The 17,628-nt window shown below is 35.5% G+C and overlaps 1 protein-coding gene across 2 annotated transcripts in view; it reads left to right on the top strand.

Moving 5' to 3' along the window:
• Positions 1 to 17,579, top strand: part of LOC139978280 (uncharacterized) — a 30,976-nt gene extending 13,397 nt beyond the window's left edge. The window contains exons 3-12 of one of the 2 annotated variants that reach the window (XM_071988333.1): positions 1,038 to 1,128; positions 3,101 to 3,258; positions 5,497 to 5,548; positions 8,855 to 9,598; positions 10,384 to 10,494; positions 11,205 to 11,420; positions 11,795 to 11,868; positions 12,086 to 12,298; positions 13,466 to 13,581; positions 14,142 to 17,579. In XM_071988333.1, coding sequence (XP_071844434.1) covers positions 1,038 to 1,128; positions 3,101 to 3,258; positions 5,497 to 5,548; positions 8,855 to 9,598; positions 10,384 to 10,494; positions 11,205 to 11,420; positions 11,795 to 11,868; positions 12,086 to 12,298; positions 13,466 to 13,581; positions 14,142 to 14,270 — 1,904 coding nt within the window. In that variant the 3' untranslated portion in view covers positions 14,271 to 17,579. Of the gene's footprint in view, positions 1 to 1,037; positions 1,129 to 3,100; positions 3,259 to 5,496; positions 5,549 to 8,854; positions 9,599 to 10,383; positions 10,495 to 11,204; positions 11,421 to 11,794; positions 11,869 to 12,082; positions 12,299 to 13,465; positions 13,582 to 14,141 lie in introns of both variants that reach the window. The other variant, XM_071988332.1, reaches the window with a different exon arrangement.
• Positions 17,580 to 17,628: the final 49 nt, after the last annotated feature.

Below are 17,628 nucleotides of genomic sequence, written 5' to 3'. Positions count from 1 at the left end.
CCACATTTCGATTAGTTTTAAATTAAACCACAAGAGACATGCGGATGGCATTCAAAACATCTTTCCGTTATAAAATTGATACGATACATATTTAACATGTGTTTCGGAGATGACAAAAGGTATTATGCAGTAGCTTTATTGATTTGTCATGTGTTGCTTCTGAGGAACAGACTTAATGGGGTTGTCTCCTAACTTATAGATTGCCTATGTACATCAATTGATGAACGTAAGATGTAACTCAAAAGTAGATAAAATTCTTAAAAATAGAAAAGAAAAGAAAGACGTTAAAATGAAAAGAGAGAGAGGGGGAGAGAAAACAAAACGGAAATGTATTTCTAATTTGACAGTATAGTTTATTTTTAACGTTTGATATTAAACAACCTTGTTTTGTTTGGTTCTTGACGTCACTATTTAAGTAAGAGGATAATAAAAGAAGGCACCAAAACAATGATAAATCCTTTTTTTAATATATTTATTTAATCAATTGTTCTCAAGTTATGCATGACATTAATTAGCTCAATTGTAATATACCTATACAAGTAAATCGATTTTACTTACGCGAGACTATAAGGGACACATTAATAATATTTACACAATTTTACGACTGAATATTTTTATGAAAAGAATATCGGTATGAATATCTGAAACTTACGATTTCTGATACGTTGAAAAATTAATTCATACAGGAATAAAGAAGAATATGGTAAGCTGTTTTAAGACATGAAACGATTGACAAGAAAAAGAGAGAAAAAACGAAAGAAGAAATTGAATATTAAAATACAGGAAGAAACAAAGGTTAACAAAAATCATTTCAATTATTTTAAATAAATATTACTTATCAGTTACCCCCCTTTTGTTGGGGGGGGGGGGTGGTTAACAAGGTTAGTAAGGAGAGTCCGTGTTGCATTGTGATGAGTCAGAGCACATTGATACCTTTTGGTGTACTTGTTTGGTACAGTGATATACACAGAATTCTCCTCTCACTGCTTCAAACCAAACCAATAAATTAACTCTCTTCTCCCTTTTCTCTCTTTCAGTTGGATTCAAGCCTATCGTTGACAACGCTGACGTCAATCACATAGCATTATATGGATGCCTACAGGGACCATCTAGTCAAGTAGACGAATGGTTTGTAAACTATTAACCTTATTACGTTTCTTCTTCTTCTTCTTCTTCTGTTTTGTTGTTGTTCGGAGAATTGTTCAATAGGGAAAAAGAAGGTTTGAGGTTATTTGTTTTCCTCAAGTTCATAATATCATTGATCTTCGGTATAGAAAGCAATTTTGTTGACTGCTGCTTTTGCTGCGATAAAATTAGATTTGCAATTTAACAGATACCATGAAATTATATAGAAGTCAACACTGCAAGATTGCTCCTGGGAACGCTTTTGGTTAATTGACAGAACAACTATAGTGTTTGTTCCCGTTTTACATTGCCAACTGTAATCAAGATGAGTAATATTTTTAATCATTGAATTAGAAGTAAGAAAGAAGAAGAAAAAAGTCAGGAGTTCATTTGCCCATTCACTACATGAATGATCACGTGCTTTCCGTGTCTATCATATTAAACTAACGGGTCAAAGTACTTCTCTATGCCTTGTTTGGGTACGTTCACAAATGTAAGGTCGAAATCCTTAAAGCAGCTCTTTGGCTCGCCGAGTTTGATACCTTTCTTGATAAATAATTCGCTAGTTCAATGCTATAATAACGTATATATAGGTCATTAGAGTCACATATTCAAAGTATCATTTCAAATAGTGAAGTAATAGGGGACAATTTTGACAAGTTTATCAATTTCCTTAATGCATAGGCTATGATTAATTCTAATGTGAAAATAGTGTCTGGGCGATAAATTGTGAAAATTCAGGCAACCAAATTCATTACTCACGAACCTTTAATTGATCCTTGTAATTGACTTACATTGATACAGGCCTATGTCGATATGAACTGACATAGGTCAATTTTTCAAATTGAAATAAAATGAATTAAAATTGGAATGATACCAATCGCACCTATTCCAGTTTTGTTTTTATCGCCATTGGAGCGATTTAACTATACACCCAATGTATATGGCTTGATCAGTTTATACTGTAAATAAAAGACAACTGTTAACCAGTATAAACTGAAGTTTGTTATAACAACGTAACATAGGGCCTTTGTTAGACCTGCCAGCAGATGCTATTGTGGAAAAATTACTAACAGAGGAATTTATTTCTATACAAGGCTGTTTCATATAATGACTGGTTTTGACCTCAAAACAACTGTTCCTATGTTTGACTATTATAAATATACCTTTGTAAAGATGGCTCAAAATGCAGATTTTAAGCGTTTTGCAGAAAAGTGTCATCCACTTTTCTGTTAAAATGTGGACGAAATTATTAGCGAAACCTTAGAGTTTAGTCTGGTTAATCCCGTCAATCATTCATTATGCATAGGATTATGTGTATTTATATTTTTTCTATTTGTAAGTCCTTCTCAGTAGCAACTGGCCATAAATGTAAACACATGTTAAGAAATTATAACACACATTAGTTTTAACTGATTAATAAGGGGTTAATCAACGGTCTAGCGTGCGTTACTCACAGGATTAATGCACGACCGGGGGATAATGCAAGCGATGCACGAGGGCGGAGCCCGAGTGCATCCAGCGATAGCATTAACACCCGGAGTGCATTAATCATGTGAGTAACGCACACTAGACCGTTGATTAACCCCGTTCATTCATACACTACCATTTGTGTGGGGGAAATATCATAAAACAAAACATTTTTGGTTATATATAACCAAAGATTTATTAAAGTGATGCCCCGTAATTTTACCGTGCGTTACTCACAGGATTAACCACGGTCAGCTGACCTGAATGGACCAATGGGATTTAGGAATCTTTACTAAGTATGAATGAACGGGTACTCACCTTTGACCAGTTTTAACTGATAAAGCCCTGAGAATCATGTGCACTTATTTCATATATATATTGTGATTCATTTCGCCCTACATATGACTTGAACTATTCGTCAAAACGTTTCTTTCATCATGGTATGCGCATGCTCAGTGGCCATGTTCGTTGATTCATTTTTTTCTCTGTCTCTCTTCTACTGTAGGCAATGCTCTGGTGAAGAGACCGTCTGTGCAGGCCCCTCGGTGTTAATGTTTGACTGGAAACTGGGCGAGTGCGACGACTATCTCGCAAGGGGTGAATTAATCACAATCGGCGGAAGATATATTAAACACGTTGTCCTCGTGGTTGGTTACGAACATGGTAAAAATAACACGTTAAATTCCTTTTTTTTATTTATTTTTTTATTTTTGGGGTCTGAGGAAAAAACAAAACCATGAAAAGATATTACCTTCGAGAATGAAGCTTATAAAAATGCCCCCAAAGCTTTTTTTTTTAATACAATGAAGACCGAAAATTCTCGCTGATATTTAACTTTAATTTACACGCAAGGTGACAGCTGTTTGACAGTTTCTAAATAGAACTGTATTAGAATCCACTTTGTCCTGAGACGGCAAAATGAGCAGATCCTTCAAGTTGATGAGTTCCTTGAAGTCCATAAAATTAAATTGAGATTCTGATTTCCTAAGGTAGAAGATTTAGGCGGGGGGGGGGGGGGGGAGATATTAGAAAAATATGGAACGAAATGACGATTTTGTAAAGGCGTTTGCTGGTTCATGCTTTTAAAATCTCGCCGTACGACGATTCTATAAAGTAAAGAGTTAGCGTGAACAACTGCTCAGTGCTTCAAATAGGCCTACCAAAAGCACTCAACATAAGGAGTTGAATCACTGCAGGCGAAACACATATTTAGATCTTCAAAGTAGATATACAGTGTATGGTGTTACACGGTATAACTCCGCCAAAAAATACAAAAAAAAAAATTACCACATATATTTGCGGATATTCGCTGGAGGATATATATATATATATAAATATATATATATAAATGAAAATCGTTATGAGTTGGAAAATCAAGAACAGTGAAAAAACTTTCAGCCTCCACCGGGATTCGAACCACGGGCCTTCCGCTCTGTACGCGGACACCCTAACCACTAGGCTATGGACGCTGATTGTATGTCCAGAGGTTCGAAACCGGTAAGGAAGGTCGTAATTCCACTGTAGGCGTTTGTCACCTGTATCGAAATATATATATATATATATGTATATATATATATATATATATATATATATATGTATATATATATATATATATATATATATATATATATATATATATATATATATATATATATATATATATATATATATATATATATATATATATATATATATATATACAAACATTAGAGCTTTTACCGAAGCCTTCAGTCACTAGACATATGACCCCAGTAGTTTGCGACAATCAACAGTAGCAGAATCTGGTTAGTAAACAAGATTTCCAGTTCATGAAATGAAATTAAGAAGTAACATAAAATACAATAAAAAAGAACAAAGGAAAAAGAACAAAGAGACAACGACAACAAAACAAAATAGAAAACGAAAAGGACAATAACACATTCTGCAAATTTGAAATATCATGAATAGTTGCATGAACAGAGGACAGGCAATAACCAGAAAAAAGTCGAACTACTTGATTAAATATGTTATGTTTTTATATACGTTAGTTCATTAATTCGCCGTAATACTAGCCAATTAAATCGATTCAAAATTTTACAACAATGTCTGTGAATGTGACCAAGGTCTTTGTCGTTATGTCTTTATAAACGTAACTATATAGGCCCTTAAAACGGAGTTAACGACATATCTATGAATCCACTCTGATCATTCGTATATCAATGTAATTTAATCGCCCAGAGACAAATTCATCCACCGAAGATGGCAATATAGGAAAGTCTTAACTTTGGATTAAAAAGTCGATGACTTGTTTTTAATCATCAAAAGTTAAAAATTAAAAATAAACAAAAAAATCGTTTTGCCGGGTAGCCTCTAAGTCAAGCCCGGACAAATTATTTCAGACATCGATTTTTCCCCTTATTGATAAAAGAAGAAGAAGAAGAAGAAGAAGCAATATCCTAGAAAGGTCGTTTCCATGGTAATTTTATGCGAGTCTAAATTTAGGTCAAACGAATTATGCCACGGCAAGAAGTGAATCCCCAGGGTTTGAATGGAATATTGATCTAGAAATTCTGTAGTGTTGTGATGTTTGTCGCTATGGTAACAAGTAATTTGGTAGAATGTGTACACCTGAAAGGCGTAAATGTGATTAAGGTTCAACAGGTGTTACATTTCCTCCTTCATTTGGTGTAATGTAATGTGTTATGTAATTGGCCAGCATTATAATGAATGATAACAACCCCTTCTAACTTCATGACGTCACGATTGCAGAAAGAAAAACAGATTTTCCCCACATTTCTCATGGTCATGATATTTCATAATGATGATTAATTCTAAAAGATGACATAAGATCATGTTTATTCTTCGTTCAAATGAAGTGGTTGTCATGGTAACATTTACATATTTTGTTGCTTCTTTAAACAGGAGGTTACGACAGCTCCTCTGGATTGGAACTTAAACTCATGTCCACTGACTTGTAAGTATATATACTAAACACATATACGCATGATAAAGGATGATGTAATATTTCAAGAAAATCATAACATCGTTTAACATATATATCACGCTTTCTGATTGGTTGAAACTGAATCGCATTCTGTTTAAAATTACAATCGAAACTGAAACGTAGGCTGTTTTGACAATGCAGTTATGGTGTGTTGACGTCATTTGAAAACAGGAAATATGAAACGTGCCACACTGGAGTCACATAAATGAAATTTATTATTATACATGAATTATATAAAAAAGGGGTGAGCTAGATATGAGGGGAAAGTAGGGGAGGGGGTGGGAGTGGATGAGGGGCTGTGTCGGTTCGGTGAATGTAAAACTGCTTTTAATTTCGATAAATTCATGCTTTCACTGATATCATTGTCTTAATAATAGCGCTCTGTTTACGCAATCCAAGGCCTTACATCAACGGGAAGTCATGACAAAACCAATACTTACACTGAGTGTAGATGCTTCGTGGAATTTGTACAACGCGGTTACTCTGTAGGGTCTTGCCATTATCAATATACTTCACATAACAATGAAAACAAAACAAAATGATAACATTATGATGGCCTCCTCCATGAAGTTATCATCTGTCTGTTATCGGATTTATCACTCGACAAATCGTATGGTTATCATAAACTTTATAGTTCGTGGATAGTTCAAATTCACGACATACATTATACATGATTGGGATAATGGGCATCGCGTGTATATGATAGAAACATACACTTCTCAGATGATATGTATGTACTGCAGCTATACGCATAGTCCTTTCTGGTATATAGCACAAGGCTGTATAGGCTGTATACGTTACCCCCTACTAGAGTAATACGTGCACGATTCAGCTCAGATTGATGTAGGATGAATGATTTCTCAGGGGCGAGGGGTGAGGGGCGAGGGGCGACGGGAGAAATGCATTGGTATAGATACCGAAATTACTATACCAAACTAACGGTTCATGTAATAAACTATAGGTCAAATGAGCGGTAAGGACTGCATACGAACGAAGCGTACTAAATATTTCACTACCCACTTTCGTTTGAGCAAAATACCAAAATTATGATTACAGTTCATTTTTAGTGCGGCTCAGCCCAAAAAAAATCAAATGAGCGCACTTACTAGTATTTACATTGTACAATGTATTTTTGATTTGAGATGTGGTGGCGGACGTTGGGGACAATGCGTTTCTTTAAAGATATTCTGTATGGTATGCGTTACCCTGTAAGCTTTAAATACTTCACTGGTACTGTTTGGTGGGCAATCAGAAAGAAAATTTAAATCAACAGCTCGCAAGTATTTATATTTTGTACCATCCTGGATCTCCCATCCCTCAGAAATGCTGCTCAGAATATACATGGAAACTATAGTTTTGACTATGGACTTGACGTGAAAAGACAATATGATTTTAATTAACCTGTCTGTCGATAAGCTTCAAAATGTTGTAGCTGAATGGAAATATCCATCAACCCACATAAAATTTAGCGTATCCCGTCGCTTTCAATCAAACTTAAATGATAAATTTCACACTATATATATCGTTATGTATTGAAATAACGAGCAGTAAGTGAGGTTTTTCCTTCGGATATTAATTCGTGATATTTTCATTATTGATGTTCGTGATCTGAGGGTAAGGCTGACGTATTAAATTTTAATAATGCCACTTTGACTAACGTCACGAATCAAGCTAAAATTGAAAACTGCAGCTAGAACCAGCAAGCCTTAAGAAGTTACTATATAAGATCAGTTATACAATAATCTTATGATATTTTAATATCATTTCAGGATCTCATGTATAACTCTCAGTGAAGTTGACATTCAAAAATCATAAGTTGTAATTAATTTGACATTTAGGCCTATTTGACATTTATTTCTAAGAAATTGTTAACATGTCATTTTACAAAGTATATATGTTCTCTCGCCTTATGTAGAACACTCACAATAGCATCTCCTTATAGTTGTAGATATAGCCAAAAACAAAATAAACTGTAACTTCCATATTTTTGAAATTTTGTTCCGAGAACCAATCCTATAGTTCACAGCAAAATGGAACTAATTTCGGGTGCCTGTCCGAGCATTGCAATCCTGTGATACACACTATAGAAATATAATTCTCAATTTTTCAGTGACTGATATCTAATAAAAATCAAATCAAATATCGGACCGATGGAAGGCAGTTATTTTATAACGCCAATCAGCCACGTGTGTATGCATGTGTGAGAGAATCCCAATGCCTTATTAATTACGATTCACGTCGGTTAGCTATCCAATTAATACAGTATTTGCTCATTAATAATAATAAGTAATACTTATATAGCGCATAATCAGCAAAGCTGCTCAAAGCGCTTTACAAATGTAAAACTTAAAAACAAATAGTAACAAAAACCAAAAAAATTAAATATATAGAACCAATAAGGCAAAAAATGTAACTGCCAAAAGCAACAATATAAAAAAACCCGTACTACATGATACTAGAAACTAAAACGCAATAGTCCGAAACAATTTCAGAAGTATGCAAATGGTAAAATAGATTAAATCATAAGATTAGATTTCCTTAACAAAATTTGGAACACCATTTCAGATGGTAGAGAGTCGTGGATATATCCTGGATGTAAATCGCACCTTGGGGTCGAACCCACGACCTCTTAGACACTAAGGTTTCATTTCCTTTTAATTATACTACCACCTTTATCCACTCGACCATAGCACTGGTTATAGTCAAATCGCTAAGTTGACCATGACTGGACAATAAAAATGACTGGGCAAATAACGACAATAATCGTGATTTAATCGCGCTTAGCAACAGCAGTAGCAAACAACAACATCGACAACTACCATAACAATAACATCGACAACAAAAGCATTGGGAAATTGGGAAATACATCAGTTCAAGTACATTGTTTACAATGTAGATCTACTCGTGATGGTTTGTTTAAATCGGCCCTTTCTACCTGCCTCCACATATCCATTGCACACTGACTACCCGCCCCCCAACCCACATCACCCTTGCGAGAGCAACATGGCATGTTTCCACATAGCTGTACGCAGCTATGTTTTATAGTAAGAAACTCGTACACACGGAAGCAATACACAATAAACCCTATACATGACAAACGCATACTGTTTGTACAGCGTGGTTTTTGGTAATTCTTCAAAGATATGACCTATCCATCTTCAGGGCTATATTTACTTGGCACTTTTGCAGGAGCTGATTAATCGTAGCTATCTATTGTATATTTTGTGTATCTCTCTGATCACGGTTTTATCTTTTTTTTTGCGGATTTGTTTACAGGAAAGATACACCAGGACTGACAAAAACTGTGGAATATTTCTCTAGTAGTTTCAACTACGTATCAAAATGCCCGGATGTCGAACCTTCCCTCTCATCAGATGAAGATGATTCCAGCAGGGAGGATGAGATGGAAAATGAAGCAGGAAATGAGAGTAGTGAAGATAATGAAGAAAATATGGAAGAGGAAGGAGTAGAAGAAGAGGAAAGTGAAGAAGAGGCAGTTGATGAGGAGGAGGAGGAAGAGGAGGGGGATGGGGAGGAGGAACAGGAAGAGCTCGCGCAGGGGACCGGATATGAATCTGAATTTTATTCAGAATCAGACGAGCCAAGCATGGCCTTGTACGAATCATCTTTACCAACATATGATTCCTCCTACAGTGATGGGAATCCTGTGATGGAATATGTTAGCTCTCTTATGGACGACTACATGCAAGGTCAACTTGTCTCTGAGGTCACTGATGACGTCAGCGAGTTTAGCGAGGCAAACGAGGCGAGCGAGGCAAGCGAGGCAAGCGTGGCAAGCGAGGCAAGCGAAACTGAGTATCCTTACGAATCGAGCGTCGAAGCTCTTATAAATTACTTGGCAGAATATTGGGATGAAGCACTGCAGGATACACCCAGCCTTACCAGTACTGGATGGTGGCCTAGACAGAACATACCCGTAGGACAGATTGCTGGTCTCGATGTAGATGCAAGAGGCAACTTGGTTTTATTCAGACGAGGAGAGAGATCTTGGAAACCAGAGTAAGTGATGATGTTTGTATGTTTTCAACTGACCAATGCGACTGAGTTATATATGTAGGCGGGTAATAGCAAATACAAACAGCGTGAGAGTATTCAGATGTTCATAATTCGAAAGGTTACCCTTTAGCTGTACACGTTATATGGATCTACTGGATTTCACCAGCTGTCAAAGTACACTTCAATATTAAACGACTTGAAATAATTTCTTTAACTTGTTAAAACATGCAATTCATGTTACCCTTCTCTGTATAACAGTCTTTAAATTAAGATCCACCTCTCTCTGCGCAGCTTAAAGTTCAATTTGCGTTTGAATAGTAAAACATCTCTGGGTGTGAGATCGGCTTCAGATATATGTAATTATGTGTATGTGATCGCAGTAGAAGAATTCAATCGTATCTTAGCTAATTCAAGTGGATTGTATGGGATCGATTTGAGACGATGGTAAATATAAATCAATAAAATAAAATTAAATATAAGTAATCAAAATAGATTGTTTTCATGAGAATCATTAAGTATAATGACTGTTCATATTTCGAATTTATAATTATTGGCGTTAATTTACATTCAAACTACTTTTCAAATGTTTGCTTGTCCATCCGGACATTGCCTCTTCGACATTTTAGCGTGTGGTAGGGGAGGGGGAGGGGGGGCAGAGGAGGTTGTATAGCTTGGGAGGAGGTATCGATAATTTGTAGTATTTTTAGGGATATGTGGAGTCTCCGTGTTCCCACGGATTTCTTTCATTGGACAGTACTAACGTGATTAATCTTTACATTATTTTGCAGTGACTTTGATTCAGACAATGTGTACATCCATGACACACCCATCCAGGCCCAGACTCTGCTGGTGGTCGAACCTATGAGCGGTAACATCGTAGAGGCTTGGGGAAAAGACAGGTAAGAGTATTATGTACTGAAAAGATTTTGCTTTTAGAGAGTTAGAAATCTAAATTAATACTGATAACGACAGCGATGGAGACGATGGCGGTGATGATGATGGTGATAATAAATGGTGGCAATGGTGATGGTGATGGGAATGCTGATGGTGATGCTAGCGATGATGGTGATGGCGATTTGGATGGGAATGGTGATAGTGATGATGATGATGATGATTATGATGATGATGATGATGATGGTGATGATGATGATGATGATGATGATGATGATGATGATGATGATGATGATGATGATGATGATGATGATGATGATGATGATGATGATGATGATGATGATGATGATGATCATGATGATGATGATGATGATGATGATGATGATGATGATGATGGTGATGAGAATGGGAAAGATGATGGTGGTGTTGATGGTGATGGTGGCGATGGCGATGGCGTTGGTGGTAGTAATTGTGATGGTGATGGCGATCGCGATGGTGCTTATGATTGCGGTGGTGATGGTGATATCATGGCGATGGTGATTGTAATGGTGTTGATGGTGGAGGTGGTAACGGTGATGATGATGATGATGATTATGGCAGTGGCGATGGTGATGGCGATGTATGTTGCTTGCAAACTGAACTACAGTTACAATGATAGACTGGAAAGCCCGAATGTTTTACGTCGATATCTCGGTATATTGTTATTATTTTTTGTTAGATTCTACCTGCCTCACGGTTTAACTCTTGACTACCAAAACAACCTGTGGCTAACCGACGTGGCTATGCACCAGGTATTTAAAATCTCGTCTGATTCTGACGAACCGGAAATGACGTTTGGACAGGCATTCTCTCCCGGATCTGACGCGGATCATCTCTGCAAACCAACCGATGTGGCGGTTTGTTCCAAGACAGGGGACATATTCATCGCTGATGGGTAAGAGAATCGGTAGGACGGTTAACCGCCTAAATAGATATCTTTGCAGGGTTTTTATTATTACATGTATGTACTATTTGGTAGACCTCGGTAACGAGATAAGTTAGAAATCAACTAAACTGAATTATAAACCATTTCGCGTGGTTGTTTCATTTCAATTTATTCAATTTCCAATTCATCATTTTTAAGCCAACAGTCTGTAGCTCTTAATGGTTTGTTCATTATACCATATTTTTATTTGAGAGAAACCGTATTAATTTATACTAACTAAAATCAAATATAGTAATGAATATCAGATCACATTGTTTAAGGTCACCTTACCTACATGAAGAAATATACTATTTTGGCTCATTCAATAATTTTCCTTTCTGCAGATATTGCAACAGCAGAATTCTTAAATTTGCACCAAATGGTACCTTCCTGCTTGAAATCACAGCCCATTCTCCAGGTAAGAGCCGGAAGCACACACACAAACGGACGTGAATAACACATGTCTTCAATTCAATTCAAACTGGTTCTCAATTTGCTCCGTTTCTAAGCTGCTAATGTATTGGAGGAGTTCGATTTATGTGACGTTTACATTATTTGGTTATATCTGCGAATTTTCTAATGTTTTTCTTTATTAACGACATTTAAACCGATGAGTATATTTATTCTTCCAGAAGGTGATGATGATGATGATTCTAATTCTGATCTTGCGAGCTTCCGTATCCCCCATAGTCTGACAATGGTCCAGTCCAAGGGATGGGTATGCGTCGCCGATAGAGAGAACGCGCGCATACAGTGCTTCAATGCCCATAATGGAACATTTGCAAAAGAATTCTCCTCTCCTGAGTTTGGACGTGAAGTTTTCGCGATAGCTTACAGTCCAGTTGAGGGTAAGTTTGTTGCAAACATACTGACATATTTCTTTAAGATTAATGTAAAATTTATGCAGAAATTTTCTTCTGTTTGTATCTGTTTTTTTCAGGGAGAGGAGGGGGGGGGTTGGGGGGTCAGGTTATTTGGTTAAAAGTTCATATCACAAGTATAAATACATTTTTATTGTGAATTAACAAAGCACACAGTATGAGCGGGAAACTTGTCACATGCAACTACATGAATGCCCTTTCCTACTTTATGACAGACATTTTTTTCTTAAGGCTAATCGTTTAAGGTATTTAATCAATCAATTTGTGAAATTACTTGGAACCTAAATCTGTCCAATGAGACAACAGTATACCGACAGACTAACCGTATCAGTGCAGTGAGCCCACCGATCTCAACAATTATCTAATTAGGGCAATGCACTATAAATTTGAATAGAGCGATATCTTCTGCCCTTCTCAACCCCCCTCCAACCCCCCTGCTTTGCTAAATAGCTTTCATAGATTATATTCCATCCTGGAGTTCATAATAGCGTCGTTCATTAGTTTCAATAGTCACGGTTCATTGATACAAATAGAAAAACATCAAGAATTTTGACAATTCTTTTTCAGAATTAACATTAACAGTAAGAATTCTAACATAGAATTAATACTAGTGTGAAAAAAAAGTCCGGGCGAAGGAATGTAGAGAAGAAAATAAAACCCATTAAGAACTCACTCATAAACTTTGACTTGGTGAAACATGAATGAAGGTATCTTAGTTTCATAAATTGAAAAGCTTATTTTAGAAATATTCCATAGGTTTGATAAAATTGTAAATTAAACGCAAATATGCTGTTCATATTTTGCCAGTATTTTCCATTAGACCTGACCTTGGGGGGGGGGGGGGTGGCTCAAAGGGGCTACAATGACAATTAGGAGGCCCGGGGAAATGCGGGTGAAACAAATACCGTATTCACCATTTTCGTAATATACTTTAGGAACAAGGTAGACTCCAGAAAAGAGGCCCGTTGTCATTGTATTCCCCGGTGCCCGACCGGGCTCTCGGGAACCTTGGCCTTCACAAAATGACTACGGAAGCATACGGTGACCATCTTACAACTTCGAATAGTCCACTTATAATTATTATATGACTGACATATATTCTGTTTTTCTCTCTCTCTCGCTCTCATACTTTAGATGTCCTCTATGCTGTGAATGGTCCTCGGTTGCATAGATCTGACGTTAGCACATCCGGTTTCACCTTTGACCTTGATTCCGGAGAAATTCTCGACAAGTGGACGCCAGATCCGGAGGTAAATAATGTATTGATATGTGATTATTAATGTTTCTGGTTTTGTTACGATTTACTTCTTGTAATAACGACCACGTACGTGTGCATTGTGAGCAAACAAATGCAATCTCATCAGTTAGTGATATATAATTAAATATGTTATTTGTCCTTACTAACTTACAAAAAATAAAATAAAATAAAACACAATTTCTATGTACTATAAAAAGCATAATACCTAATGAGGTTCCAAAATGCCTAGCGAGATATGTCAATGAAATAAAGATAATACCTGCTGTTATTGTAGAAACCAATTTAGTCACAAGAAGAATATTAGATTTGGTCGCGCAGATGAGACATTGTATTTCACATTTTCTTAACTGAACGAATTTTTTAGTATTCATGGGAATTTTGAAAATTCACATCAGAATTTAAACTTTTTTGTCGAAAATAAAGAAGCAAAATCGAGATAAAGTCCTCATATCGTGAAATAATTTGTAAAAGATTGAATTTAAGATCAGTTTTATCTCATTTCTTCCATATAGATATGATTCAATATAGCTTGACTTTTCTTCACTTCCACAGCATTTCGGTGTACTACACGACATCGCGGTGTCACCTAAAGAGGATTCGGTTTTTGTGGCAGATATTGAAACTAACCGTGTTTGGCGGTTTGAGAAGAGTAGCGATATGTTGAGTAACATGATTTACTGATTTGGTACAAAAAAGAGTCAACCATTAATAACGTTTTCCTCTCATTAAACACATCACAGATATATAACTTGCTTTAATCCGATAAAGTCGAGGCCAAAACATAGAAAACTAACATATTTTGCCATTCGTGTGATATACAATCTTTCGATAACGTTCCTTTAACGACAACCACATTGACTTGGAAAATCCAGTGTATCAAAAGCTTTAGAATACAGTAACACCCATCCATTAACGTGCAAGTCAAATGCCAGCAATTGATGAGAGCTCATTAATATTTAGTTATATATTATATATCTGGGTAATTCCTGATCATCATATATAGTCATCGACAAAATAACACAATAACCTTAAAAAGAAACTGACACAGTTATGCATGCATTTATGCTAATTAAATATGGAAATTGTCGTCATGACTGTACGCCTGATTTTGAAGAAATTGGGTCTAGTCCTACCCGCATGTATACAATATTTTCCAATCACTTCTGTTCTGGCATGCAAAACCTATGCTAATTGCATTGTTTTAATACATCTGGTTGATTCATTCAAATGTTTGGATTTAGTTGAGAATTAGTTTTGTTTGTTTTGGATTCTATTTGCAGCATCACTCATCGTGTTGTTAATAACAAAACACACACAGAAATATTAAAAAAATAACAAAAATATATATCAATGAACAAAGAACCAGGAAAACGCTCTTTCAATGAATATATCTGGCCATTTTCTAAAAACAAATCGTCCACCTCTGTTATTCGAACATTTGCATAATAATAATAGGGATAACGTTTACAAACGAGTTATCAGAAGTTCCAACCGCAGTTCGTTGTGCTTTAAGTTTGATCTGTGTTGTATGTCATGCACCATTGCACATATATATTGTATGTTAGCATAATGTGTTTGTTTTAATTTGACTTAATGTATCCCTTAATGTTTTAGACAAAATAGTGACAGAGATAGAAAGAAGAAAAAATTAACAAACGCAGTGAGAGAGGGAGAGAGAGATTTATTTTTGTTCTTGTAATATAAAGATAGTGTACGATAGATTAATGTAAACTATATATCTTCCGTTCATAGCTAAAACCCAAATGTTATATGGGGCCTTTCACGTCTACCCATGTAAACTTAAATTAGGGTGTCTCTTTCAGTGTGTATTTGGTAGGACGCTGTTATCCATATGTTTTTTGTTTGTTTTTTGAGGCGGCTTTAATTTATGGTCATACTTACCCCCCCCTCCCTCTTACGGAACATATGGATGGATTTATGTATACTAAATCATTCATTCTTTTCTTAAACTTAATAGTTATAGTTGTGAAACCTTATGAGGTCAATGTTCTTCGTCAACTATTTAGAGGGCGCTGTTACTAGTTAGTTAGACTGACTTCACTTTTCTCCTACTCCTTTTTCTAATAGACTGAAGTTAAGCAACTGACATTTAAATTTCTGAACGTTTCTATTCAACTTTCGTCTGGTCTGTTCTTGAAATTTAGTACCCTTTGAGTTGTTATGAATGGAGGTAATGTTTTTAATAGTACTTCATTACTACAAAATCATAGACAAAGACATGTTTCCTTGAAATACGAATGTTTATTCCAGAGGAATTTGACAAGTTTAAAATCATGATTTAATCTCTTGATTTACACGATGCATTTAAAAAGTTAGTTCGGGTTTATGAGTGGTTTATTTAGCCTTTGCGATATTGTTGACGCCGTAATAACGCTTTACGAACACAAAATGTTTTTTCTTTCTTATATATAAATATATAACTGAATATTCAAATTATTCAGTGCCATGGTATTATAGAAAAGAACTATGCAACTGTTAATTGGCTGATTGAACGTTTGATTGAGTGATTGAGTGATTAATTGGTTGGTTGATCAAATAAGTGAACAATTGACTTATTTATTGAAGAATGGATTTTAAAACTGATATATGGCAATTCATCGATGAATTTACAGATACATTGGTTGATTGATCGATTGTTTGACTAATATATTAAGTAATCAATTAATTGATTCATGGAAGAATTAATTTATTGTGTGACTGGTTATGTGATTGAATGACTGATAGAGTGATTGTTTCATTCATAGATCATGTGATTGCTTGATTGATAGTCGGAAAGATAGCAACTTAAATTCACTGATCGATCAATCGATTGATGCATTAATAAAACAGAAGAAATAGAGATATTTGGTGAATAACACAAACCTCATTCCTTTGACAATGTTCTTATAATAGCATCAAGTAATTAGATCACGATTCCCTCTTTCAACTTAGGACTTCCTATCCCTTTCGAAGTTGCCATGTGTGTGATTTTAAATGTGCAAGCTTATTTTCTCTTTCAAAATCATTTTAACGTTTGTTTCCTCACTTTTTTGAGATCACACCTTCATTAATTGGTCCACGAATGCACATAACTATTTAAAGGTCATTTCCTTGTTAGAAGTAAGGACCATATTGACCTTCCATTAGCCAATCAGATTCATAATCACATTCGAATGTTGTCACGTGATACGTGTATGGTAATATCTTTAATATTGCCACATGAATTATATAACTTTATTAAATGAAGAAATTTAAGAACTACCTTACTTACTTACCTACGCTAACTTCAACCTGTTTCTCGAGTAAACAATTCTTTCCATCGAACTGGTTTAGAAAAGTGTTGGGACGGTTTCGAATATTTGTGCATATTATGTGGGCAAACTAGAAATATTGCAATGACAAATGACATTAAAACGAGAACGATTTAAGCCTTTTAAGTTTAAGGCTGATTAATCTCATTGGTAAGACATGTTATTATATATCTGATATTTGTTATCTGATGTGTGTTTAACTATAGAGTTAACAAATTACTAGACCTACATATTAATATATATATAAATAATATGTTTATATTGGTACTTTGTGGGTGGGTTACTTATTTTACGCATGGGTGCAGTAGGGGTGTGGTGGGGTTGAGGTGGGTATGATTAAAGTGGAGCCATAGGGTGGCACATTTAACATTAATGTAGTAATACGTATGGTTCAGACGGTTTTTTCAAGAAAACCGTCACATAAAAGTCCCAATTAAATTTGTATCGGAAGTATATTTGTTTCTATCGCTTATATTTAATAGTGACATGTAGAGCCAGCTTATGTCATAGAGTTTACGGATATATTTGTTTCATCAGTTTGACCGTTGGAATATATAAAACAGTCTCTCGCTTGTGGCAAATCGTACTTAATAGATGTTCAAACTAACGTGACGTAGCTTAACTTGATTCTCTCCATTTCTGTTATACTTTAATGCACCAATATATAGAGAAAAAACAATTAGCAAAGCTACAGTGTATTCTCTTGTTGTCATCATCCTAAGGACATT

This window comes from Apostichopus japonicus, chromosome 13 (genome assembly GCF_037975245.1).
Source record: "Apostichopus japonicus isolate 1M-3 chromosome 13, ASM3797524v1, whole genome shotgun sequence".
In the NCBI taxonomy this organism is placed as follows: domain Eukaryota; kingdom Metazoa; phylum Echinodermata; class Holothuroidea; order Aspidochirotida; family Stichopodidae; genus Apostichopus; species Apostichopus japonicus.
Note: the sequence above shows the minus strand (reverse complement) of the source record. Positions and strands in the feature narration are given on the sequence as shown.